The sequence below is a fragment of the Raphanus sativus genome, chromosome 6, assembly GCF_000801105.2.
Source record: "Raphanus sativus cultivar WK10039 chromosome 6, ASM80110v3, whole genome shotgun sequence".
In the NCBI taxonomy this organism is placed as follows: Eukaryota; Viridiplantae; Streptophyta; class Magnoliopsida; order Brassicales; family Brassicaceae; genus Raphanus; species Raphanus sativus.
In genome coordinates, this window is record NC_079516.1 from 41,173,248 (window position 1) to 41,200,135 (window position 26,888).

Consider the following 26,888-nt stretch of genomic DNA (forward strand, 5'->3'; position numbering starts at 1 on the left):
CTGTCACAAGTTTGCAAGCGATTCCGTGTTGCAATCCAGACAAGAAAGGAAAACTTTGGAGTGGACTGAGAGAACCAGTTCCCTCTACTCCAAATCCACTCTGATTGGAGTAGCTGCAACTAATTTATCATTTTAACAAATGTGAAAACCTAAAAATATGTTAATTGGAAACCGAAGAACTACTACTATTTTAGCGCAAATATGAAATCATAATTGTAATAAACCAAGGGATTGAGATAATTTATTCCCCAGTAATGAAACGGGTAGGATCCAAGTAAGAACTGAGGCTTCAAAAATGGTTTCAAATACACTCTTAAAAATGTCCTATCAAAAGATTCATCAACAAAACTATGAAACATGCTGTCCGGTTAACATAGCCATCAACTCAGGCACTAGCTTACCCTGCTTCATCACGTATCTGTTCAAGAACTCCTCATCAGTACATACCAAGACAGATGAAATTGGAGGGTTTCCACCTCTGATCAATCCTTTCGACATGAGAGCTTTGATTACATTACACCTCGGCACAATCCTCTTCTCCAAGCTGTATCCAAACACCGAAGGCACCAAAACCACAGCCTCCGGTGGCCATTCCATCTTCTTCACCAGAAACTCAAACTTCTTCTTCAAAGACTCTGCTGAATAACCAAAGCACTGAGGAAACCGCTTGATCATCATCCTATACTCATCTCTGCTGAACCCTAACCCTACAAACGTATCAACCGACTCCAGTATCTTCTCCTCCGAAGAGCGTATACACTCCGGACGCAACTTCAACACCGAAAGAATCTCTTCCTCCACAAGACCACACCTCCTGAGCGTCTCGAACGTCTGCCCTATCTTCTTCTCCGAGAATTTCAAAAAGAAGGGCCACTTCTTGAAGATCCTCCACACATCCTCCTCGCTGAACCCTAACCTTTTGTACACATTCACCTTCTCCTCGATCGTCTTATCGCTCATCTCGTAGACAACGTGGAGAGCTTCCACGAACTTAGACTTGGTCGGATCAAAACCCATGTCAACCACTTTCTTGAGCGTCTCGTCGAACTTCTCTTTCCCGCAAACGGGTTGACACCTGGAGATGAGCAACGAGAAGAGCAGGTTCTGAGGCACACCCAGCTCTTTCAAAACAGATATGTTTCGGATCCTGTTCTTCGCCTTACCCTCTGTCCAAGAACCAGACACCTTATCACCTTCTCGCATAATCTCTTTGACGAAATCATAGTACAAGCTGAGAGATCTCCCCACTCTCTTCTCCAAAATCTTGGGAACTTTCGAGACGATCTCGGCCAGCTCAGAGCTCGAAGCTCCTCTGCACTGCAAAGCCCGGAGCTTGGGAAGAAGAGACGTCTCAGCGTCTTGTACAAGCAACCGCGGGTAAGTGGTGACGATCCTAGAGATCTGAGAATCTTCGAACCCGTTGCTTCTGAGAAGATTCAGAACGGAATCTGGGTTTACCTTGTCTTCGAAGGTGACTTTCCTAGAGATCGTTTCGGCGAGCTTTGTAGTTAAACCCAATGATTCGACGAGGTAAGAGACGGTGAAAGAAGTGTTTGCTTGAGGAGGGTTCACATTTGCAGAGGAGGAGAAGGAGTTTGAGAAAGCAAACGCATTTTGTAGATAGTTCAATGAGACTCGCAGGTTACGCCGTTTCTGCAACTCCACCGACCTTCTTCCATGGAGTATCAGTGAATACATGAGAAAACGAAGACAAAAAGCAAAAGAACCAAACAGCTAAACTCTCTGAGTCTGAACCCCCCGACCGACCGATAAACCCTAATTTCATTTATTGTCTGATTTGGGTAACTAATAAATAAAAATGAATATTGTACTTGGGCTAATGGGCCGATCTATAGATAGCATCGCTAAAGCCCATTTCAAGTTGACATGTGTGGAGGGAAACTTTGGCGCCATATATCACTCACTAAGAGAGATGCGTCTATATTAATGGCGGAACTACGACGACTCTTCTTCACTACAGCAACAATTCGACCTCAATTGAAATTAGGGTTTATAAACTCTGTGCGGTTATCATCATCAACAACTCGTCTTCCTTTCCCCACGATGGCCTGCGTAGAAGCGAAGAGCAACAACAGTCCCGACGTGAAGGAGCCATCGGCGAAACTCCAGAAGCTCGAATCCAAACCCTTCTTCAAAGTGAAGAAACTCTCCGAGAAAGCCGTCTTGCCCACGAGAGGCTCCCCTCTCTCCGCCGGCTACGATCTCTCCAGCGCGGCGGACTCGAAGGTCCCCGCGAGAGGCAAGGCGCTCATCCCGACGGATCTCAGCGTCGCCGTCCCCGAAGGAACGTACGCGAGGATCGCCCCGAGATCCGGTCTCGCCTGGAAACACTCGATCGACGTGGGAGCGGGGGTCATCGACGCGGACTACAGAGGACCCGTCGGTGTGATCCTGTTCAACCACTCGGATGCTGATTTCGAGGTGAAGGTGGGAGATAGAGTCGCGCAGATGATTATCGAGAGGATCGTGACGCCGCAAGTACTGGAGGTTGAGGATTTGGACGCTACTGTTCGTGGTGAAGGAGGTTTCGGTTCTACTGGTGTTTAAGTTTGTTTAGGGTTGTTTCGTCGAACAGATTGTGCGCATGGTTTTCTTATGTAATCTTGAAAGGCTCATTTTAAGATCTTTTTCTTCGTTATAATTACGCACCAACTCAAATTGATAATCCAATGAAACAATCTTACAAATGTATGTATATAAATCAAGAAGACAGTGCTTCACAAAATGACCAAGCCAAACAAATAAAGAAGCTTCTCTGTAACAGGTATGTCCTCTAACGAAATCAAATTGAAAACAGAGACAGTGGATGAACAATAAAAAGACATAACCACTAACCCTTCTTTTTATATATATGCACAAAATGAATAGTCTTTTCAAGCGAATCTAGGCTTAGGCATGGCTGGGCATACAGTATCGTTGTCATTGCTGTCGTGGTGGTGGTGGTGGTGGTGGACTAACCCGAAGATCTGACTCCAGTATTTATTACCTTTCTTAGCTTGTGGACATATCTGGTTGGGCATAAGAGTCAGTCTCCCTTCGTTTTTCAATGACTTTTCAAAGTGTTCCAACACTTTGACAATCTGCCAGAACTCTGGTCTCTTTTCTGTTTCCACCGACCAGCATTGCTCAATCAGCTCTTTCATCGCCGCTGGACATTTCTTTGGTATCACCGGTCTTGTGTTCTGTCCCAATAACAACAAAAAAAAAAGCATGTCTTTGATCTCACTCATTCATGAAAACAAAGCAGAGTAGGAGATGATGATGATGATGCTTCTTACCTTGTGCATGACTTTGAAAGCAGCTTGGACAGGAGACATCTCCCCAAATGGGACTGCTCCAGCTGCCATTTCCCATAAAACGAGTCCGAAACTATATACATCCGACTTACCTCCGTGTGGTTTCCTTCTCAGCACTTCTGGCGCCATCCACCTATACGTCCCCGTCTCAGCCCCCGGTACATCACAGTCCTCCTCGTCGCACGCTATGCCAAAGTCTGCAACCTTCAAGTTGAAGTCTTTGTCAATCAACACGTTCTCCGGCTTAAGGTCCCGGTGAACTATCTTCTTTGAGTGAATATATTCCATCCCTCTCGCAATGTCTAGACCAAACTTGACTACCTGCGGCAGAGGAAGGGACTTTATCTCCAGCTTGTGCAGATATGATCTCAAAGACCCATTAGCTAAATACTCCGTGATGATACAGTTCCCAGTATTCACTCCCACAAACTGATTCAAAACAAAACAAAACACATTTCAATTTAAGCAACACCAAAAGACATCATTCATTCATTCATTCAGACAAGTAGTCACCTTGACAACATTTGGATGGCTAAGTCGAGACAAGAGAGTGGCTTCCTTTGTAAACTGTCTCTCCAAACGAGCTCCCAAGAATTTGTCTTCGCAATCACCAGGCGCTCTTGTGATCTTGAGAGCGACGGCTTCGCCTTTGTACACACCGTGGTAAAGCAGGCTGAACTTCCCGTGAGCGAACAGGACTCCACGGGTGAGATCAGAGGTGTCGACGCGGTGTTCTTCGAGCACTCCCATGGCAGTTACGTTAGAATGATCAAAAGACTTGGAAGAACGCATCTCCTTCTTGCTCTTGGGCCTGTCCTTTAAAGGACCCGAGAAAGAGAGAGGGCGGAGAGCGTGGGATAGTTTCTCGAATGAACTTTTGCGGGTGAAGTTTCCCTTGGTGGGTGTTGCTGGTGGTTCGACTCTTACGGGATGAGGAGTTGAGAATCTCTTGACGACAGACTTTGCTTCTTTGAAAGATTCAGAGATGGGTATCTGAGGAGACGGAGAAGTAGCCCTCTTCCTGTTGGTGAAAGGGTTTCGATATATCTCAGAAGAAGAAGCAGAATTGGAACCGGTGGCTTGGTGCTTAGCCTGAGAAGGTCCAACAAGGGACTTGAGATCAGAGGGTGAACTGAGAGGCATTCTTTTCGAACCAGAACAAGTCTTGGTTGGAGTAATAGGCAAGGAGTCTGATCTAGGGGTGATGAGACGATGACAAATGGTGTGAGAATACTTGGCCCTCCTTATCCAAGAAGTAGACTCTTCCTCCATGTCTCTCCTCCTCCTCAAGAGAAATATAATCTCAGAAACTCGTCTTGAGAGAAAACACACAACCACGTAATCCTTCCTCCTCCTCAACGATTAAAACAAAGATAAATACTCCAAAATTCTCCAAGCAACGCAACACACACCCAAAAATCGCCGGAGATGATTCCACCAAACTAATATTATTATTTAATTATCATCAACGAATTAAGTATTAACAACACAGTAAACAAACCGAATCAAAACAACAAACAAAAAAAAGATTTTTTAGAAAGTACCTGAAATCACGAAAACGAAGGAGGGAGAAAAAAAGAGAGGTGAATCCGGCGATTGGATCGCGTGCGAAGAGAGGAGGAGGAAGCTAAAATGTGAATTTGACGACTTTTTTGTTGGTTGGAGGAGACGACGACGAAAGTAGTAGTAGTAGCCCCAAAGGAAGGTCTTTTAATGGCTTCCGGTATTTATTTAAACATTCCTTCCAATATTTATTACAAAAACTCAATGACCAATTCTCCGGCATTTTGTCAAACAAGAAAAACGCGGACGAACGTACATGAAACTTAAAACGATGTCGTTTTGTGGATGTCTGTCAATTTGTCAACGCCGCCGTATGCGTTTGCTTCATTCTCCTTTCGTTGAAATTATTTTTGTTCCCTCACATCTCAAAAAATTGCGCCTGTAGTCCAACGGTTAGGATAATTGCCTTCCAAGCAATAAACCCGGGTTCGACTGCCGGCAGACGCACTATCATTTTGGAAAGTTTATATATTTATTTGTTAATTGGGCCATTACGAGCGAATAATATTCATTCCATTATGTTACGTTTTTGATTTTCTTATTATACTAGATTTTGATCCGCGCTTTGGAAGCGCGGAATATTTTACGATAAATTTTTTTACTAATAACTTAACAAATATTTTGGTAATTTTTAAAAGAGTGTGTATTTAAAATACTTTTGCATTTAAATCAGTGTTTTTAAATTCAATCCAATTGTGACTATACCCGTTAATCCGGAGATCTGACAATTCAAATTTGGTTTTTAAAATATTCATATTAAAAAATCACTAAAACCCGAGACTAACCGATTGAACTGATGGATGACCGATATGTAATCTAATTAGATTTAAATTGTAATAGTTTCATAATTTGTACTCTTGTAATCCAAATTTTAAAGTTCATTATTTTGCAATTTATGAAAATATGATGTTTCTACAAAATTTTAAAGAGAAAATGATAGATATAAAATAATAAGATTAATTATTGTATTGTTTGGAAAAATTGATAGTAGTATAAAAAATATTTTGTTTGGAAACATTGATAATAGTATAAAGAAATAAGTATATTGTTTGGAAACATAGATAGTAGTTTAAAGAAAAGAACATTTGTGATTTAATGTAGATTTAACTATAAAGTATAAATGTGTATTTAATTTAAAAACTTACAAAATAAATGTTAGGTCCAACAAAATGTTTGAATTTTAATAAGATAGATTATTTGGATCACGTTTAAACCACACTAGGCCCATATTTTCCTTGACCTTTCTAATTCTAAGAAGTCTACCGTGATTCTCGATCTTGCATATAAAAAAGTCGTACTTGCAAAAGGAAACAAGGGGAAATTGAGAATTTTCATATCTTCTATTTTCCAAGACAAATCAAGACACTCATTAGACAGTCTTCTCCAATAAACTATCTTAGAAAATGTAAGAAGTACAAGTCTTATCTTCTAGAGCTTTGAACTGCTCTGAAAATTGAGAGCTCTATAAATTAATAATGTTATACTTATAACTGATATTTTATGAAGTTACTAATTTACAGATTTTTTTTTAGAATTGTAAAATTTATATACATTCTATGTAAAAATAAGAAAAAACTTGATAAGGATATGTATAATTAAAATTTATAGATACAAATCTGTGATGTTTTATTCAATTATTTGGTATAAAACATTTATCATAAGGTAAATGTGGTTTTAGATGTAAAATAACAAAATAACATCAAATATGTTTGAAGTGTTTTAAAAAGTTTAAATAGGCTTCATTAGAAACAAAGTAAACAATATACTGTTTATATTTTTTAAATTCAATTATTGATTTATGTTTACATTAAGACCATATATAAGATTTTCAAAAATTAATAATTTCATTATTTTCATCGAATTGTATCATATTACATCATTTCAACTTGAAGTAGTGAAATCTATTAATTTGTTGTGGTTATTAATTTTACCAAAAATATATTGGTTAGTTTACGAAATATTAATTTATAGAGTTTTAACTATTACTAGTACGTGCATGTATGTTCTATTTTTTTCCTCTCATCTCCTTGGTCAAAAGATTGTAATAATTCTCTCATCTCTTTGGTGTTGAGTAAAGTTTCTAACTTTTCGGATCGTAATTTTTTGAAAGAAACTCAAATTTGCTCTTCCTAGTGGTTTTTGTTTTTGTTACCAATTCCGCAGAAGATCTTTGGTCAAACTTCAAAGTGAAACTCGGTCTTTGCAAGCATGTTATACTGCTTTCCATTTAACAAGGATAAAACATGTGCTCCTCCATTATTCCTTTTTAACCTTTACGTACTGGCGGAAAATATACGAAAAAAAACAAATGCACAAAAACAAAATTTTAAAACAGAAAGAGATATTTAATACGATTTGGAGCTTTCATTAAATTTATATACGGGGAAACTGACATTCGCATAAACAAATAATTTGAAATTGGGCGTTACAAATTGGCTATTTTCAAAATTTAAAATAGGCGCCTAAGATATTTAGGGAGAAAATAATAATAAACGGATTATTAGAAAAAAAGGGAAAAAACCCCGTTGGGCATCTCCGCTAATATAAATCCCACTCTCTCACTCACTCCACTTCATTTCGGAAACCCTAGATCTATCCCTCTCCTCCACACTTCCCGAGAAGCTTCTCTCAATCTCAATCCAGCGAAAATGCGTGAGATCCTTCACATCCAGGGCGGCCAGTGCGGCAACCAGATCGGCGCCAAGTTCTGGGAAGTCGTCTGCGCCGAGCACGGCATAGATCCAACCGGCCGTTACACCGGAGACTCGGATCTCCAGCTCGAGCGCATCAACGTCTACTACAACGAAGCCAGCTGCGGTAGATTCGTCCCTCGCGCCGTGCTCATGGATCTGGAGCCTGGGACCATGGACAGTCTCAGATCTGGACCCTACGGCCAGACCTTCCGTCCTGATAACTTCGTCTTCGGCCAGTCCGGTGCTGGTAACAACTGGGCGAAGGGACACTACACTGAAGGCGCTGAGCTTATCGACTCCGTCCTCGACGTTGTTCGTAAAGAAGCCGAGAACTGTGACTGCCTCCAAGGTATAAAGATTGTAGATCTACTCTTTTCTTGAGTGTTGATTGTGCTTAACTGTTTTGTTGCTTTGTGTAGGGTTTCAAGTGTGCCATTCGTTGGGAGGAGGAACTGGATCTGGGATGGGGACTTTGTTGATATCGAAGATCAGGGAGGAGTACCCTGACCGCATGATGTTGACCTTCTCTGTGTTCCCTTCGCCTAAGGTCTCTGACACTGTCGTTGAGCCTTATAATGCTACTTTGTCTGTTCACCAGCTCGTTGAGAATGCTGATGAGTGCATGGTTCTTGACAACGAGGCCTTGTACGATATCTGTTTCAGGACTCTCAAACTCACTACCCCTAGCTGTAAGTCCTTTTTGATCTGTAGTTGATTTGCTTTGTTTCTAGATGGCGAACTTGATTTGGTTATTGTTTTTGTATAGCGATTCTAATAGCCCTGATTGATGCTCTCGCTATATGTAAACCTATTGTTTCGTGACTGTGTTTAGTGGTTCTGTTATTGTATGTATATATATGCGCCCTATGTTTTGTGTTATTAGCTCTGTTTGTTATTCTCTGGTTATATGTATTGATCTCATCACCAATAATAAATCATTGAACTACACTTCTCTTATACCAATGGCATATTTAAGTGTCATCTGATTCTTTGGTATGTCTTGTACTCATTTAACACAAGAAGTATTCATAATCCAGTGTTTGTTTAGAAGAGCACTATAATAGACTGCCTAATTGATGTGAAAGTGTAGCGCTTGCTCTTTAATAAGCTTTTTTGTTGTGCATGTTTGTTTATGTGGCGAGGAGGTAACTTATATACGTGTTCTCTCTTTTTTTTCTTTATGCAGTTGGTGACTTGAACCATTTGATATCTGCCACAATGTCTGGTGTCACATGCTGTCTGAGATTCCCTGGTCAGCTTAACTCTGACCTCCGTAAGCTTGCTGTCAATCTGATCCCATTCCCTCGTCTTCACTTCTTCATGGTGGGTTTTGCTCCTCTCACCTCAAGAGGATCTCAGCAGTACCGTTCCCTCACTGTCCCTGAACTCACCCAGCAAATGTGGGACTCCAAGAACATGATGTGTGCTGCTGACCCAAGGCACGGGCGTTACCTCACAGCCTCCGCCATGTTCCGTGGCAAGATGAGCACAAAGGAAGTCGACGAGCAGATGCTGAACGTGCAGAACAAGAACTCTTCCTACTTTGTTGAGTGGATCCCCAACAATGTGAAATCAACAGTCTGTGACATCCCTCCTACCGGTTTGAAGATGGCATCCACTTTCATTGGGAACTCAACATCGATCCAAGAGATGTTCAGGCGTGTGAGTGAGCAGTTCACAGCTATGTTCAGGAGGAAGGCTTTCTTGCATTGGTACACAGGTGAAGGAATGGACGAGATGGAGTTCACAGAAGCAGAGAGCAACATGAACGATCTTGTCTCAGAGTACCAGCAATACCAAGACGCAACTGCAGATGAAGAAGGTGAGTACGAGGATGAGGAAGAAGGAGATTACCAACAGGAGGAGGAGTACTGAGAGTAAGTGTGTACCTACCCTCTTCTCAACCAATTTAGTCATTCGTTTTCTCTCTTTTCTGTTTTGTTCTTTTTAAAAAGGAAACCTCAACTACCAGTTGCAGGTTTTTTTTATGCTTGTATTGACAAACTCTGGATCTTGTTGACTTATTATGGTGTGTTGTTTGTGTACTTTTAGTTCTTAAATTTGGTTCGGTTTTTTCCATTTCGTTTTAGTATGAAGCTTCTATTACTTTGTGGAGTTATCATAGCCAAGCCATTATTTTCACAGGGATTCTTAGAACATCTCCCAAAGCAACAACTTTAAGACATTAAATTTTTTTATATTTTATACTAGTCTTTATTGATAAATTTAAACAAAAATCATAAAATTTCATTTTTATTACTAAGTCATACATTTTGAAATAATAACTAAGTCTTTTTATTTTTATTAACTGACTACAAGCTACAAGTTTTTAAAATATTGTATTTTCATTAGTTAATGTGATAATTTTATTTTCATATGATTTTATTGTTTTGTATTTTTGCTTTATAATTTGTATTAACTATGTATTGTATAATATTTTTGTTTTGTATAATATTTTACTTCGGTGTTGTCCATAAAAGTTAGACAGATAATTTGAAAAATAGATAACTGTATAAAGAATTAAAACTAATGAATTCCAAATATGAAGTTTTGTATAGTAGAATTTTCGAAATGAAGAAATTCCGCTGTATATTTTGAAGTTACTTTGGAACACGTAGAACTTCATATTAGTGGAAATTCCATGATCACCATCATCATCAAGTACCAATCAATTTTGTACCTATTATGAATTTATGTGGAAACTACGGCGTGGTTAAAGAATCCCCGCGAGGGTAGATTATGGGTTATGGAAAATGTTAAGAAAGCGGAATGATCCATGAATACATTTCATTTGCACTAATCTGCTGTTAGCCTTGACTTCAAGATCATGGATAATTTTTGTACCAGCGAGATTTGTACTACACTTTATTACTTTGTTCTGAAAAGTACCATCATTCAAAGTTCTTTTGTTAAATGGTTTTTAGAATTAAGATAGATAATAGTTTACATAATGGAATCAAATAAGAACCACCACAAAATCAAAAGCTAACCGAGGATCTTCACATCAAATAAGAACCACCACAAAATCGTTAGCAAAAACTCTCCACATCAAATAAGAGTTGTACATTGTTGAAACCTCCGCTCAGACCAAGATTCATATGCGCACCCTTGCCAACAATGGAGGAGAGTAAGAGACAGTTTTGCATTTGCAGAAGTCGATGGTGACCACAATAGAATCCTACCATAGTGCCACGAGATGGGAAGAGAAAAGAAGAGTATAAGGCGAGCTGCTTTTCCATATATCAGCAGTAGAAAAACTAATGTTTCAACTAAACGTTAGTGGCATGACAGTCGAGGACAATTGTAATACCCCGATTTTCTAAAATAATATAATAAATAATAATCTCATAAAAGTTTCCATTTATTAATTCTCAAAAGTCAAACTCAATACCATAATCCAATAATAGCATAAATAAAATAAATCCCGGAAAATATCGATAAAAGCATAAAACCGAAGTCTGAAAATAAAAATAAAACTCCCAAAGCACCAATCCGAAAGCAATCACTCCTGCTCGGCTACCTCACCTGAAAGGAGGAAAAAGAGGGTGAATAACAGGGGAGTCACTCAGTGAGGTATGGGATGCTAATCCACAAACCACTGACTTAAATAAACAGAACTCCCGCTATGGAAGTTTAGCTCTAACATGAACAAGCAAGACGCCTAAAGCATCACACACAATAAACACTGCGCTGATAGTGCATAGATATACCACACACCCCGCATCTCCGCATATGGATATACATACGTGGCGTCGCTAGTACAGTCTGTCTCTGTACCCCCGCCCTCGATCGCTGCGTCAGATGCAAACGTCTCTGCACCACGCACCACACAAATTGCGTCGCTAGCCCAGACGTCTCTGAGCCCCCGACCCTCCACAGTGGTGTCGCTAGTCCAGGCATCCCTGAACCCCCGCCCTCGCACATAGTCCCTACTATAACTATGTATATACATATATATATCTCATATCTCATCATCACACAATCCAATCAATGGTTGAATCCTCTAGACCCCTAATTCCGGTTTGCAATAAATAAACTAACTACCAAGCAAGGACTCAAGCAGACACATTTCATGTTTCGAAGTCTAAACCTATCATAGAAAGAATTCTTCACTGGTACGGAATTTATGGAGTAGACCCTCACCTTTGCCACGGGTTCTAAAGATAACCTGAGAAAACACATAATGAACATTGACGACTCTGAAACAGCAACTCCGGAACTCTCTGAAGATAAATGAATGTGATGATTCTGGTAGAACTGAACTCTAAAGACAACGGATGAATATCTCGAGAACTGACTGTTAACTTTTCAATCCGTACGGTCAGAATGTAGTCCTAGATGTCCTCTGTCCATAGACACCGAGTTTACTCCGATCGGACACCATTTGATTAACCAAATTAACTTCTCCTCCAGGCTGGTCGCAAACGAAGACTGCAGTAATACCTCTCGCGAAATCAAACACAACTTTCAGAAAATTACTCGAAATGACAATCCGCTTCTTGGAGACGATAGATAAAAGAGTGAACTACTTACTGACAAATTTCCAGATTGAAATATTTCATTTAGGTCGACCGTTTGGCCTTTACGCTGAGACTGGCCGGAACTGTATCTGCATCGCTAAAACTTCAGCTCATCCTTGGCCAAGAAGCAACGTCAATAACTTTCCAACCGTACCTTAGTTTTACGATCGGGAAGATGATCTGGAAAACTGACAACGAGATCTTTCTATTGATATCTTGCTTGTTTGCTGGTTCCTTCTATATCAACGGGAAAACACCGATGAAGTTGACTATCGGCGGATCCGATCTACAACGAGTAGCCCCAAAAAAATGACCATAACTATTAGATGAAAAATCCAAATGATGATCCGCTTTCTGATAAACATAGATCTATGAGTGTGTAACATAACCTCAAAATTTGGCTTCGAAATACTCAGTTTTGATCGATCGTTCTTCTGCTCTTCCAAAACGTGTCTGATGAGCTTTAATCTCTCTTTTCAAATGGTGTGATGGCTCTTCTTTCATGGTGGCTGGTGGTGGCTGGTGATGCCTATGAATGTCCACGCTGATAAAATATAGAGGTGACATGGGGGAAGATTGATCAACAGGGAAGGAGGAGAAATATGGCTGAGCTCTATCTATCTAAGGTGACATTAACGGCAGCTAAATGGAGAGGGAAGAGGATGCTGCGTACACTTATATACTTAGGTATATGATCATTCAATTAATTAATTGAACCAACCCACCACCGGTTTAAATAAAGATTTGGTCCAATAAATAATTAAATAAAACCAATTCTTGGTTTATAAAATTAGGGTCGTTACAACAATCTTATGCAAACCAACAGAGTCCAAATAAATTTTGAAGAGAAAGATCTTAGGGGATCATTAGTGGACCATGAAGAATAAAGTGCTAAGGCTAGAATTGTGTCACACGTCAGGAGTTTTGTCGAAAGCTAGTTTCATTAAGTCTTATTTTGTAAAAGATTGAGCTAGTCTTATTTTAAGTTATTGCTTGAGTCTTCTAAAGAATAAGTTACTATTTAGTTTATACAATCACTCTATTTAAAAAGTCAGAAAAACCAGCTATCGGAACCATTTTTCTCTCTCCTCGAAAGACGACTTTTTCGGCGATTTCCCGGCACAGTGACTCTCCTATCAGCTTCTCACCGACGTCTAATCCGGCGTCGCAACCTCGACCAGCTTTCGTCTCCTTCTCCTCCGAAGGAGATGAAGAAGAAAAAACCCAAAAAGTCGTCTCCTTCAAAGTCCGCTAAGTCTTCGAAAGCTTCTCCTCCGCTCAAAGCTCCGGCCAGCTCGCATCCGCCAAAACCAGCAGCTCCAGATCATGCCACTCCAGTCAACGAAGTAGTTTCTGATGCCCAACTCAGTGACCATGCTGTATTGGATGCTCAACTACCCCGTGATGGGTCAGATCTAGGCGCCGACAGTGTTGATTCTCCCCCACCAAAGACAGTGATCGCTGAGGAAACGGCAGATCCATCTTCGTTGAAGGAGATAACTCAGAATAACCAGAATGAGTTGAGCTTAGCTGTTCCAGCTGCGTGCTCCTCAGACACTCTACCAGTCGCTACAGAGGTCATAGTGACCCCTCAATTAGCTGGTTCATCCACCCAATTAGCTAAAGCTGACGCCAAGACCAAGTCTCAGAGCTCGCTTCAAGCTGGTCTAAAGGAAACTCCAGCGGACTCCACAGTCGCAACGGAGACTCAGTACCTTGCTGAAGTTAGCAAGGAGCAACAAGGCTTATCTACCCCGCAAACCTCGCCAGAAAAGGAGCGGGCTCAAACTAAAGATACATGGTGTGACAGAGCCAAGGGTAAATGCCTATCTAAGAAAGGGGAAGCTTTCACTCTTCCCTCGGGCGAAACATGTGTCAAGATCCCTAACTCGGTGATAGAGAAGAACAAGAAGTCTTGGGAGCCGTTCGTGCTCGGACAGTTTTACTCTGACCCTCCGTCACAGGGTACCCTGCATAATATAGTGAATGGAATTTGGAGCAAGCAGTACCGGGACATAGCGGTGTCTAAAATGGAAGGGTTCTCCTTCCTATTCCGGATTCCAAATGCAGCTACAAGAAGCAGAGTAATAAAACAGAAGCTTTGGCAGATCGAAGGCCAAACGATGTTTGTGGACAAATGGAAACCGGGCATCATCCCCTCCAAACCGGAACTCACTTCTGCTCCCATTTGGCTCGAGCTTAGGAAAGTTCCGCTGCAGTTCTTCAATGAGGATGGGCTCGAGCGTATTGCGGGTTTGGTAGGCCATCCCAAATTTCTGCATCCTATCACGGCCAATAAAACTAACTTGGAGGTTGCAAAAGTGTTTACGGTCATAGACCCACGGAAACCATTGCCGGAGGCGGTGAATGTGCAATTTGATTCTGGGGTCATCGCTAGAATTCTTGTGTCCAGCCCGTGGATGCCACCAGTGTGTGAGTTATGCAAGGAAATAGGCCACAATACTAAGCGTTGCCCAACTGCGCCAAAGCCTTGCCCGGTTTGTAAAGCTACAGGTCACTCTAAGGCAAAATGCCCTCAAGCTAAGAAGCAGGAGCCAAAAGTGGGGGGGAGAAAAACGAGAAGGAGTAGGTCCAGAGACAAGCAGAAATGGAGAGTGGTGGAAACACCTCCTGCTCCGGTGGAAAAGAGCTCAGAAGCGGTGGAGACGACATCAACGCAAACTGCTGCTCCTGTAATTCCGCAACAGCCAGCACCCGTTCTCCCATCACATCCATCTCAGTCTAACACGACCTTAGTGGTGGTAACTGAGAACTCGAAGTTAGGAACTGTAACTGATAAAGCGAATGGAGAGTCTAGTGCTTCAGCCTCGCTTCGTCTGGCCATGTTCCCTCGAAGCGCTTCAGCAACCTCTCGTTCTTCTAACTCTGATGTCCAACCGGACTCCTCTGATGTGGAATCATCAGACTCTGAGCTGGAAGAAGGCGAATTCAGCAGACATGAGCCAGATTTCGAAGTAGTTCGTAACAGAAAGAGTTTCTCAGGCCTGAAAGGAAAGCGGGGCAGGGGCCCCAAAATCAACTAATTTTTAATGTCGACAGACATTTTTTGCTGGAATATACGCGGATTGAACAAATTCAGTCACCGCAGCGGATTACGTAAATGGTATAGGAAGCATTCTCCTCTTTTTGGTGCTCTCGTTGAGACGCATGTGAAGCTTCCTAAGTTTAATAAATTTGTCTCCGAACTTTTTCCTGGATGGTCGTCGGATGACAATTACGGCTTCTCTCCCCTAGGTAAAATCTGGATCATTTGGCATCCCTCTCTCTTGGTTACTGTCATCTATAAATCTCTGCAGATGATCACAGCCGAGGTTATGTGGCCTTCTACGCAAGTCACGATATTTATTACGGTCATATATGCTTCGAATGATGTTGATGAGCGCCTAAATCTGTGGTCTGAGATTGTTTCACTGGTTTCCATGTACGGTCTCGACTCCAAGCCATGGCTCATTCTTGGCGATTTCAAACAGGTTAGAGCCCCTAATGAGCATTCAAAACCTCCTTCTCTCAACATGGACAAAAGGATTAGGGACTTCAACCAATGTCTGCTCTCTGCGAACGTCGATGACCTGAACTTCAGAGGTAACACCTTCACGTGGTGGAACAAACGCAAGAGTGACCCTATAGCTAAGAAGCTGGACAGAGCTCTAGTTAATGAGGACTGGTATTATGCTTTCCCTTCGTCGGTGGCGTTCTTTGGTTGCCCTGAGTTCTCTGATCATGCTGTGATTATTGTAACTCTGGAGCCGAACAGGGTGATGGTCAGAAAACCCTTTAGGTTCTATAACCTCACCATTCAAGACCCGGACTTTCTTGCTACAATATGCGCTGCTTGGTTCTCATTTAATGTTACTGGATCAGCCATGTTCAGGGTTTCTCGGAAGCTCAAGCTCTTAAAAAAGACAATCAAGGATTTCAGTAGGCTTAATTATTCAGGTATTGAGAAGAGGACAGCTCGAGCTCATGACAAGCTCCTCCTAGCGCAGGTGAAAACTCTCGCTGATCCCACCACGCCTAATGCTGCTGATGAGCTGCTAGCTATGAAGGAGTGGGAAGAGTTATCAACGGCTGAGGCTTCTTTCTTCTTCCAGAGAGCCCGTATCAACTGGATTTTGTTTGGTGACGGAAATTCCAGACTGTTTCACAGATATGCTACTTCCAGACAAGCTTTAAATCACATTCATTATCTGGTATCGGAGAATGGTGAGCGCATTGTCTCGCTGGCTGGGATTCAACATCAGTGTGTTGAATACTTTTCTGATCTGTTGGGCAGCGCTACCTCTCAGCCGTTATTTATCCAGAGTGACTTGGATCTCTTATTCGACTTCAAGTGCACAGCAGACCAAGCAAATAGGTTTGAATTGGGGTTTTCAGCGTCTGAGATTAAAACTGCTTTCTTCACTCTGCCTCGAAACAAAACCGGAGGTCCTGATGGGTACTCTTCGGAGTTCTTTATAGCCTCTTGGGAGGTAATTGGTCCGGAGATCACTGAAGCAATCCAGGAATTTTTTACATCGGGCTGTCTGTTAAAACAGTGGAATGCAGCTAATCTAGTCTTAATTCCGAAAATTCCGAACGCCTCTCATCCAGCGGAGTTTAGGCCCATATCCTGTCTCAATACAATGTACAAGGTGATTGCCAAGCTTCTAGCGTCCAGGTTAAAAGAGATCCTCCCGCTTATGGTGTCCAAATCTCAGTCAGCCTTTCTGCATGGCCGTCTCCTTGCTGAAAATGTCCTCTTAGCTACAGACCTCGTTAATGGATATAACACAAGACACATTTCAGCGAGAGGTATGTTGAAAGTTGATTTAAAGAAAGCATTTGATAGTGTTAGATGGGACTTCATTTTGGCATCTCTTCGTGCGATCGCCATACCGGAAAGCTACATAAGTCTTATTTCCCAATGCCTGTCTACTGCTACCTTCTCCATCTCAGTCAATGGTTCCACGGGTGGCTTCTTCAAGAGTACGAAAGGAATACGACAAGGGGATCCGTTGTCGCCATACCTTTTCATTTTAGCAATGGAGTGCCTTTCGAGGCTCCTTGTCTCCTGATATGATGGAGGAAACATTGGCTATCATCCGAGAACCCAAGACTTAAAGATTTCTCATCTCATGTTTGCGGACGACGTGATGGTATTCTTTGATGGTAGTAGCAACAGTCTACATGGAATTTCAGAATGTCTTGATGACTTTGCTTCCTGGTTTGGTCTTCACATGAACACCTCGAAAACGGAGCTCTTCGTCGCGGGCCTGGAACCATCTGAATCTCTAGCGATATCAAGCTATGGTTTCCCATCGGGAACACTGCCAGTTAGATATCTCGGGCTTCCCCTCATGAGCAGGAAATTAAAAATATCAGAGTATGCTCCCCTTATGGTTAAGATTACCAAATGCTTTCAGTCCTGGTCTGTTAAGTTGCTCTCATTTGCTGGTCGGTTACAATTGCTCAGGATAGTCATCTTTGGATTATTTAATTTCTGGGCTTCTGTTTTCATGCTACCAAAAGGTTGCATTGACAACATAGAGTCGCTGTGCGCCAGGTTCCTTTGGGCGGGGAATATAGAGAAAAAAGGCATTGCTAAAGTTGCTTGGACGACGGTCTTTTTGCCTAAAAAAGAAGGGGGTTTGGGCATCAGAAATCTCACTGTCTGGAATATAGTCTTAGGACTGAAATTCATTTGGCTATTGCTGTCGGCCGCGGACTCGTTATGGGTGGACTGGCACAAGAGCATTCATCTTGATGGGAACTGGTTCTGGTCTATCCTTCCTGCCACGACTGACTCCTGGGCCTGGAAGAGGCTCTTGAAGCTCAGGCCGGTTGCTCTTCAATTCTGCAATACAGTGTTGGGTAACGGAATGAATACTAGCTTCTGGCTCGACGTGTGGACGCCACTGGGACAGCTGCTCTCTTATATTGGCGCTAATGGGCCCCGAGCACTCAGAATAAGGAAAGATGTTGTCATGGCTGACGCTATTACGGGAGCAAACTGGTCCTTACCTCATCCTAGATCTCAAAAGGAAGTGGAGCTTCATTGTTATTTAACTACTGTCTCTCTCCCTTTATCAAATGATGTAGAGGATAACCTTGAATGGTTGGCTGGCGATTCTTCTTTGCGTGTGTTTAACTCGCAGGCCACTTGGGAAGTATTGAGGCCTCGGCAAGATGCTAAGGAGTGGTTCGATGTTGTATGGTTCAAAGGAGCTGTCCTGAAGCTTGGATTCACAATGTGGATTGCAAATTATGACAGGCTACCTACAAGAGCCAGGCTCGCGTCGTGGGGGATGCCGGTCCCTGTTGTCTGCGCGCTCTGCTCAACGGGTGTGGAGACACGAGACCATCTGCTGCTGTCTTGCACCTATAGCTGCGATGTTTGGGCCCAAGTTTTCATCAGATGTGGCGCCCCACCTCAGCAGATTACTAACTGGGCTGAACTCCTATCATGGATCCGATCTTCACGTTCGAAGAGGGTGACTCTCTTGAGGAAGCTGGCTACGCATACGGTTGTATTCCATCTCTGGAAACAGAGAAACAACCTCATCCATAACCAGACCTCCCTGCCACCTTCTGCCGTTTTCAGACTCATCGATAGAGAAATGAGGAACATAGTTTCTGCTAGGAGGCTGAACAAGCATTTTAAATCACTTATGGCTCTCTGGTTGCGATAGGTGATTATTAGTCCAATGTATTGGATGTTTGTTGTTTCATCTTGTTTTTTCCTTTCTTTTTGCCAAGATGGTTCAAAGCTTAGATCTTCTTTGTAAAATCTACTTTCATATATATGATATTTGCAGTTTTAGCAAAAAAAAATATTTAAAAAGTCAGTTATATTTAATAAGAGATAAAAGAATACATTTCAGATTGGTTCTGGCTGTCACGAATCCATTTACAACAGACCATGCAGGGCATCAGATGAGAGTCACGAGACAGATGGATGGATAGAGGAGATGTAAGTATAGAGTAACGTTCCGAGTAGTAACGGACCGCAACCGGTTAATAGTAACAAAAGTTTATAAATATATTTATATATCTGTACATCTATCTTATTAAAACAGAAACATTCTATTGGACCTAACATTTATTTTGTAAGTTTTTAAATTAAATACATCTTTATACTTTATAGTTAAACATACATTTAATTACTAATGTTCCTTTCTTTATACTACTATCCATGTTTCCAAACAATATACTTATTTCTTTATACTACTATCAGTGTTTCCAAACAATATACTTATTTCTATATACTACTATCAATGTTTTCAAACAATATATTTTTATACTACTATCAATGTTTCCAAATAATACAATAATTAATCTTAGTTATTTTATATCTATCATTTTCTTTTTAAAATTTTGTAAAAACGTCATAATTTCATAAATTGCAAAATAGTGAACTTTAAAATTTCGATTATAAGATTACAAATTATGAAACTATTACAATTTAAATCCAATTAGATTACATATCGGCCATCCATCAGTTCAATCGGTTAGTCTCGGGTTTTAGTGATTTTTTAATATGAATATTTTAAAAACATAAATTGAATTGTTAGATTTCCGGATTAACGGTATAATCACAATCGGGTTGAATTTAAAAATACTGATTTAAATGAAAAAATATTTTAAATACACACTCTTAAAAAATTACCAAAATATTTGTTAAATTATTAGTGAAATTTTTCATCGTAAAATATTTCGCGCTTCAAAATCGCGGGTCAAAATCTAGTTTTTGTTTATATTAGAACCATGTCACAGTTGTTGAATGTTTCTGTTCTGAAGTAATTTATCAGACTCCCAGAGGCAGATTCAAAGTTTTTTTCTTTTTTGAAACTTTAGTTTCAAAGTTAATTTAGGGCTTTTCTTTTACTTGGGATAGAATACAGAAATTTGGAGAATGGTTAATAAATATTTTAACCATTTTAGCAAAGGTGAGAAATTAATTATTCACTCGAATCATTATGCTTTCTTAAGGAAGAGGCGTGAACCTTGCCGTTTCTTGATACTATTGTATCGTTTGACCGGAACTAAAATATTTAATATACATTTAATTATTAATTATCTTGTCAACGGAAATAATCTATCTTTATTATTATTTTTTCCGTGTGTACCATAAGATCTATACAAGATAATGATCTTCTATTTTTGGAGAAATCCTCCAAAATATATAAATTACTAGGATCGGCCCGCCCTACGGGCGGGATGAGAATTAACAAATAATTTTTATAATTAGAGTAAATATTTTATATAAATAGTTATTATTTAAAAATAGAAATTCAGTACATGTTATTGTATTTGAAGACTAAACAAACTATATTATCTGAAAAAAAAATTATAATTTTTAAAATAAATATTACTTCTTATTTTTTAAAATATGATTATTGTTAAAAGGTTTAATATGATTTTATTTTTGTTAAATAAATTCACATATTTTTTCTTTAATATTATATACTTAAGTGGAGTATCTCATATTTTTACTAAATTTAGTTTTTACAATAGATTATCGTTAAAATTTTGTTTCAGTTAAAATGTATAATTAATTATAAAATTATTTATTTAATAAATTTAATATTTATTTATGTTGGTCAGAGTTTGAGTAAACATGAGAAATAATATCTTAATGGATTTACTTTTTTTTTGTTCTTAAGAATTTGCTATTTAATTATTTTGGACGGGATCGGACGGACGGGTAGGACGGGTGAATTATAAATAAATAAACTAAAAACACATAGGACGGATGAATTAAGCGTGTAGGACGGGTGAATTAAACGCGTAGGACGGGTGAATTAAGCGCGTAGGACGGGTGAATTATAAATAAATAAACTAAAAACACATATATACTATTAAAGTATAATTTTTCTTACGATTCTGCTCCAACTTTTCAAGTTAATTTGATTATTTCTGATATGTACATGCATGTTTTATATTCAAATATGTTTTTTTCTTTCTTTGTCGGATTAGTATTTCTTTCTTTGTCTATATTCATATTATTTTGTATTTTAGTAGATTTGATTTTGCTTCAAATTTGTCTTGTAACAAAATTTATTTCAAATTATAGCTACATGTTTTTATTTAAAATGTTATAGTTACAATCTTTATTTTAACCAAGGCTAATAGTTTCAGCCAAAAAAAGTTTCAGCATTTGTTTTGCTTTAGAAGGTACATACACTAATACTTATTATTTTATAAAAAGGTAATATGTTTAAAAGTTATGCAGAAAATCAAATATATTCGTATCTAGATATTGTTGTATGTTAATTTTTATTCAATAATATTCTATTGTGCGTGTTTGATAACTCAATAATACCTAGTAATTCTAATTCTAATTGAATTACCAACCACACCTTAGCTTGGTAATTGTTGTTCTATGTACTTGAGTAGTTTAATTTCCTTTAATACACACATCATCATTTTTAAATGACAAATACAATTGTTAGAATTTGTCGTCTGTTCTATCAAACATGGTTCATTGGGTTGTATATTTTTTTTTTAATCCGGTCTTTGAACAAAAAAAATAGTTTTCTCCGAAAAAAACTTTTTCTCTTCCTGTGAAATACAATCATATTATTACAAATATCATTATAATGATGACTCGTAAGAAGATGACCAGCAGAGAAAGAAGATCTTGAGCTACGAACTGAGATATTAAGTGAAGCAAAGTTAGACGGAACGGTGTCAGTTGCTGTAGTGGCCATAACCAGTCTCACGTGTGACCTCAAAGACACATGCCGCGCACATAGCAGCCATACAGAACCTGCAGCCCTTTCCTTCGACTTTGGTGTGACAGTCCTTCATTAAGGTTCACCTCGGAGGTGGTTTTACTCATGTCTTTGTACAGATTTATGGCAATGGCGGGCATCCGTGTCTCAGAAATTCTCTGATAACCTAAGGGAAGTTCGAGAATCCAGAAAGAGGTTCTCGTTCAAGCAGGATTCCGAAAGTTTCATCTTCTCTCACTGTGCCCAAATACCTCTAATGCCCAAAAGAGAATGAAAGAGTTACAAAAGAAAAAAAGATGTGGTGGATCTATCATACATTGAAAAAAATATAGAAGCGTTTATTTCTTACAGCTATACTTGGATGGGAGTTATTTGTAGAAGAACTTAATCAGACAGCTTCTGGATATGAGACTATATGAACAAAGTAGGAAAGTCATGAATCAATCAGCTCACGGTAGATAAAGAAACGACTAAGATCATGTGATGGAAGAGAAGTCATAGCACAATAGTAACAAAGAAAAATGCTAGGTTATCAGAAAACTTGAGCTTTTTCTTGAATGCAGTCAAAACCTCGTGAGAACAACTAACATGATGCTAGTACATCTAGTCAATTCAACAACAAAAATACCGTTAGAACCTAGAACCTAAACAATGAGGAATTACTTAACATAATTAATTAAGCTTATTAGAACCCCGAAACTGCAACACCACAACAAAACAGAATGAGCATAAGATGATTAAAACAATTCGGACAACAAAAAAGAAGAAAAAAGAAGATAATGTAAAGAAAAAAACGCATGGTTTGATACATATCCTCTCAGGTCTGTCTCCATGTTCCTTCTCCTCATCATCACCTCCAACACGTCAACCTCTGCCTTCATAACCACATATTCCTCCTCCTTAACATTCTCTTTCAGCCACTCCCTCCTCCCCATATTTTCAGGTTCGAGGCTCATCTCACCGTTTCAATCCTGTACATCTCAAACTTCAGATTCCTTATTGGGTAATTGTTAACAAACAATCCTGTTCCAATGCCTCTTTTTCCACTACCCACATCGATTCATACTTTCCTTTAGTAGTTCCCACTGTTCAAGAAAACCAAAAATCAAAAAATAGACTGGAATTCCAAAAGTCTTACCCTTTAGGGATTATGCTCTCTCTCTCTCTCTCTTGAGAGCTCTTCAGCTGCGAACTGCTTCTCTTATCTGACCAATCAAAAGTGTTACTTTCCGATTCATCATCTCTTCCACTATCATCCTCCCAAGGAGGGTCTTGCACCAGTGGATCTATACAGTGAAGTCAAATGCCTTGAATGAGCTCTTCTCCTCCAGATACATGTTGATGCTTCTACTCTATTTGCCATCTCTACAACAGCAAAAAAGTGCATGTTAATCAGTACTCTCACAAATAACAAAGCCCTCGAAATTTTTTTTTTGGTACTCGTAGTATGCATATCAAACTGATAACTATAAGGGTAATAACAAACGTTTTAAAAATATAATATTTCAATATTAAGACCAAGGAGATGCGGAGAAGGATGTACCGGCGGTGATAAAAGAGTTGATCGGAGTTGCTGCCGCAGTGTAAATCAAAGAAAGGTCAACCGATGGGGTATTGTTATTTCTCGCGGTCACGGCGGTTGTAGTGGCGACTGAAGTGGCTGAGGCCAAGAGGTTAAGATGGTGCTGAGAGGATTCTGCGGATATGGCAGCAGGGGTTGAGCTGTAGCGGTGATCATCTGATGAATGCCTTTGCAAACGTGACTTCCGATGTTCACAGCCGTTTGATATGCATACTCTTTGTCTTCATCTATATATAAAGGTAGATATTGAATGATGATTTAAGACAGATTTTAATAGAATGAATCTGTAACTGGTGGATTTATGGGTCGGTAGGAAGAAGATAAGCAACTGAATCGAAAGCCTAGGGTGTGACTCCATATCGCGACGGCGGAGAAGAAGAGGGTTCAACCCATATGATATACAAAACGACGCGTGTTAAGCATATTGACTTACTCTTTATCGGATGGGCTTCATAAGACTTGACACAAACACAAAATATACACAAAAGCCCAAATGAATTACAAACATAAATAAATGAAACGCAGAACATTACTGTCTTGGACACGTGTCAGTGTCAAAGAGCTCGAATTTCTGATCTGGAATCCCATGTGGACACCCCAGGAGAGATTGAAACTCTCTTTTATATATAAAGATATTTGCAAAAAATGATTGAATAGAAAAATATCTGTATTCAATGAAATTCGTGAAAATACCAAACCCTGTGAACACTTTAACCATAAAACATGACCACCGAAACTTCTTGCCATCTTAAGTAGAAGATCATCACCAACAAATAGATTATCGAAATCTTCTATAGTGAACAAGCGCATGAATTCTATAGCCTAGAACGATTATATCATCAAACTATATAAAATCCTTTTGACAATGGTTTGTTACATGCCTCAGCAGTTTGGATTTTCGGATTGGTTTTTCCAAGTCCACGTCTTATATATTTGGCTCTAACTAAGTACACATTCAGATCGGTTTGGATATTTAGACCTAAAAAAATTTAAGTGCCTAAAACTTCATCATAATTTAGCTGAAATCTATGATATTTATATAAAATTTTACTAATAGCTAAAATAAATTATTAATATTTAAAACCAAACATTACTAAAATTTAAATTTGATATTTTAAGTTTCATATTACTTGGAAATATACAAAATAATAATAGAAATTGCAAAAAAAAAATATTAAAACTAAATATTAAAATAAATATAGAAATATAACACATGGAATCATAGTCTTGCATATTATGTTTTTAGACCGTGTATGAACCAGTTTTTACCGAGTGTTACTCGAGTCATTTTTGGATGTGGATTTATTTAGATCGTTTTTATGTTCTGATTTGTATAGATAAAAGATTTTGAACCAAATAGGTATTTATAAATTTTTGATTCAATTACGGATGTTTTTTTGGATTTTTGGATCCGAGTAAACTACTCTGATCTGGATAATCAATTCAATTTTTTTAAATTAAATATATTGTTTACTCGATATTTCTTTTCCAATCAAGGTCTTCTACCTTTAAAGGTTCTGTCTTTTTACGCTAACGACCAATGATATTGTCAATTCTATATTATTTTTTCGTTTTGTTAATAAACTATAGTCTTGTATTTTCTATGCTGTTCCTTTTAAAATCTACAGTTCAATCTCCAGCGGTCCTTCTATTTTGATACTTCCAACATGCAAGTAATTTTTCTTATGATAATTATTAGTTTCTTTATTTTATAAAGAGTGTTTTGACACTTTTTATTACACAAAATATTACTTACAATCAAATGTAATTTATATATATTTTAAATTAATATTAATTGTAAAATAGAGTGATTTTATAAATACTTTTTTATCTTAATACTATTGATTGAATAGTTATAATTATTAAGAACATAAATGCATTTTATTATTTTCTTCATTAGTGTGAAAAATCAAAGTGACACTCTTTAAAAATGGATGAAGTACTAATCTTTTACCAATTTTCCTTTGTGTATTATGAACAACAAAAATGGTGAATAATAACTACAATAATTTAGAAGGAACAAAAAGGCATAATTCTTCAAAATCGGAATGGGAATGTTCATAGTTTTCGTTAAATTACAAAACCTATAGTTTTGCCAAAAAAAAAATTACAAAACCTATAGTCACCATATTTTAATGAACTTGTTGGACGACTTTGGTAAAATTATTTGTGACTAGCAAAGAAAATCAAACGAAAATGTCTTTCTTTTTGTAATATGTTTTTTTAGGGTGCAAATGTTAAAGGAAAATTATGGTAAAAATGAAGTGATTATCATAAAATTTCATGATACAATCCTTGCGTATGTGATAGCTTATATCCGATTATTTCTTGCAACATGTTTGTAAACTGAAAATGAAATATGAAAACTCGAGACAAAGCAAACTACACACAAACGTAAATTATCAGCAAACGCAGCCTGACGTCGGCGGGAGAGGTCCGGTGGTTTTCTGGTCATAAGAGGGTTTCTTGAAAGCAGTGCTTCCAAAAAGCAAGAAACCCACTGCATAACCGGCGATAGCAACGATAAAAACGCCACCATTAAAGGACATCACAGCGAGCATCACGAGATAGGAGAGGCCAGTCTTGAGAGTGTACACAGTGGTCTGAGCGATACCGGCAGCGCGGCTGGTGCCGTCACCACCACGGAGGATCCGAGAATGGGCGAGCCACTCGGCGATTATGGCGAGGAGGAAAACGACGATGAGACAAAGAGCGTACATACCGGAGCTTGTCCCTGGCCATCCGGAGAAGAGAACCTCCGTGTTCTTGCCCCAGAAGAAGGTCATGTGCATCATCATCATGTGGGGTTTGGTATGATTCGTCATTGATGATGATGGTGGTGGCATGTTATGCATGTTATCATGATCCATGGCGTGTACTGTTAATGGTAGAATTCTGAGGGTTTTGTTTGAGAGGAAACAAATTATGAGAGAATCGTTTCGTATTTATTGTCATTCATGTGTTCTCGTGATTTGTTAAATATGTTTGTAGTTGTACAGTAGTACAAGTACAGCATATTTTGACTTGGCTAAACTTTGTGTAGTACAACAATCGTTATATTTAGAAAACCCCCTAAATATATAGTACTATTTACCTATTTTTATGAATAAACTGGATCATGTTCTTATTCTTTCAAATGGCATTAGGAATTAAAAATGCAATAAAAGATAGAAATGTCTTTGCTTAGAATAGAATTCGAAGGATGCGATTTTGCTTGAATTACTTGGTACATATGGAAAGGGCTAAGTGACAAAATCTTTAATGGAACTGATAGAGACCCAAGAGATATAATACAACTTGTAGAGACATAATCAACATTGTAGAAGGAAGCCCACTTATCGACATAGCGTAATGGAACCCAAGGCTTACTTTCTCATAGTCGGGAGGAACAATCACAAATCACTGGAAGTAGAGTTGGAAGATGGTGCTTCACATAAGGATCTTGGAAGGAAGGGGACTGTTACTCAGATAATGACTGG

The 26,888-nt window shown here is 39.0% G+C and overlaps 5 protein-coding genes, 1 long non-coding RNA gene and 1 other non-coding gene across 7 annotated transcripts; 3 read left to right on the plus strand and 4 right to left on the minus strand.

Moving 5' to 3' along the window:
- Positions 1 to 210: 210 nt before the first annotated feature.
- Positions 211 to 1,766, minus strand: LOC108807344 (transcription termination factor MTERF2, chloroplastic). The gene has a single exon (XM_018579619.2). It carries the CDS (start codon positions 1,696 to 1,698, stop codon positions 349 to 351), a length of 1,350 nt encoding a protein of 449 aa, XP_018435121.1. The 5' UTR covers positions 1,699 to 1,766; the 3' UTR covers positions 211 to 348.
- A 160-nt stretch (positions 1,767 to 1,926) lies between these two features.
- On the plus strand, positions 1,927 to 2,662 carry LOC108813592 (deoxyuridine 5'-triphosphate nucleotidohydrolase). The gene has a single exon (XM_018586189.2). The coding sequence runs from the start codon at positions 1,948 to 1,950 to the stop codon at positions 2,566 to 2,568; it is 621 nt and encodes a 206-aa protein (XP_018441691.1). The 5' UTR covers positions 1,927 to 1,947; the 3' UTR covers positions 2,569 to 2,662.
- On the minus strand, positions 2,663 to 5,067 carry LOC108813591 (serine/threonine/tyrosine-protein kinase HT1). The gene is made up of 5 exons (XM_056989647.1): positions 4,862 to 5,067; positions 4,708 to 4,759; positions 3,831 to 4,661; positions 3,300 to 3,746; positions 2,663 to 3,203 (listed from the first exon to the last, which is right to left on the minus strand). Exons 3-5 carry the CDS (start codon positions 4,587 to 4,589, stop codon positions 2,895 to 2,897), a joined length of 1,515 nt encoding a protein of 504 aa, XP_056845627.1. The 5' UTR covers positions 4,590 to 4,661; positions 4,708 to 4,759; positions 4,862 to 5,067; the 3' UTR covers positions 2,663 to 2,894.
- A 188-nt stretch (positions 5,068 to 5,255) lies between these two features.
- On the plus strand, positions 5,256 to 5,327 carry TRNAG-UCC (transfer RNA glycine (anticodon UCC)). The gene has a single exon. It is a non-coding gene; the product is annotated as a tRNA-Gly (tRNA).
- A 2,108-nt stretch (positions 5,328 to 7,435) lies between these two features.
- Positions 7,436 to 9,652, plus strand: LOC108812699 (tubulin beta-2 chain). Its single transcript, XM_018585030.2, has 3 exons — positions 7,436 to 7,922; positions 7,993 to 8,262; positions 8,760 to 9,652. Exons 1-3 carry the CDS (start codon positions 7,529 to 7,531, stop codon positions 9,446 to 9,448), a joined length of 1,353 nt encoding a protein of 450 aa, XP_018440532.1. The 5' UTR covers positions 7,436 to 7,528; the 3' UTR covers positions 9,449 to 9,652.
- A 12,021-nt stretch (positions 9,653 to 21,673) lies between these two features.
- On the minus strand, positions 21,674 to 23,983 carry LOC108837564 (uncharacterized). The gene is made up of 3 exons (XR_008934989.1): positions 23,371 to 23,983; positions 22,177 to 23,192; positions 21,674 to 22,080 (listed from the first exon to the last, which is right to left on the minus strand). It is a non-coding gene; the product is annotated as an uncharacterized LOC108837564 (long non-coding RNA).
- A 1,668-nt stretch (positions 23,984 to 25,651) lies between these two features.
- On the minus strand, positions 25,652 to 26,310 carry LOC108810329 (copper transporter 2). The gene has a single exon (XM_018582450.2). The coding sequence runs from the start codon at positions 26,277 to 26,279 to the stop codon at positions 25,812 to 25,814; it is 468 nt and encodes a 155-aa protein (XP_018437952.1). The 5' UTR covers positions 26,280 to 26,310; the 3' UTR covers positions 25,652 to 25,811.
- Between the last annotated feature and the right edge of the window lie 578 nt (positions 26,311 to 26,888).

Bases quoted from the DNA above. Each gene is read 5' to 3' on its own strand.
- LOC108807344 (XM_018579619.2), bottom strand. From the start codon at position 1,698: ATGTATTCACTGATACTCCATGGAAGAAGGTCGGTGGAGTTGCAGAAA.
- LOC108813592 (XM_018586189.2), top strand. From the start codon at position 1,948: ATGGCGGAACTACGACGACTCTTCTTCACTACAGCAACAATTCGACCT.
- LOC108813591 (XM_056989647.1), bottom strand. From the start codon at position 4,589: ATGGAGGAAGAGTCTACTTCTTGGATAAGGAGGGCCAAGTATTCTCAC. The intron at 3,747-3,830 runs GTGACTACTTGT...GTTTTGAATCAG, and splicing joins GCCATCCAAATGTTGTCAAG to TTTGTGGGAGTGAATACTGG. The intron at 3,204-3,299 runs GTAAGAAGCATC...TTATTGGGACAG, and splicing joins CTTTCAAAGTCATGCACAAG to AACACAAGACCGGTGATACC.
- LOC108812699 (XM_018585030.2), top strand. From the start codon at position 7,529: ATGCGTGAGATCCTTCACATCCAGGGCGGCCAGTGCGGCAACCAGATC. The intron at 7,923-7,992 runs GTATAAAGATTG...TGCTTTGTGTAG, and splicing joins GAACTGTGACTGCCTCCAAG to GGTTTCAAGTGTGCCATTCG. The intron at 8,263-8,759 runs GTAAGTCCTTTT...TTCTTTATGCAG, and splicing joins CAAACTCACTACCCCTAGCT to TTGGTGACTTGAACCATTTG.
- LOC108810329 (XM_018582450.2), bottom strand. From the start codon at position 26,279: ATGGATCATGATAACATGCATAACATGCCACCACCATCATCATCAATG.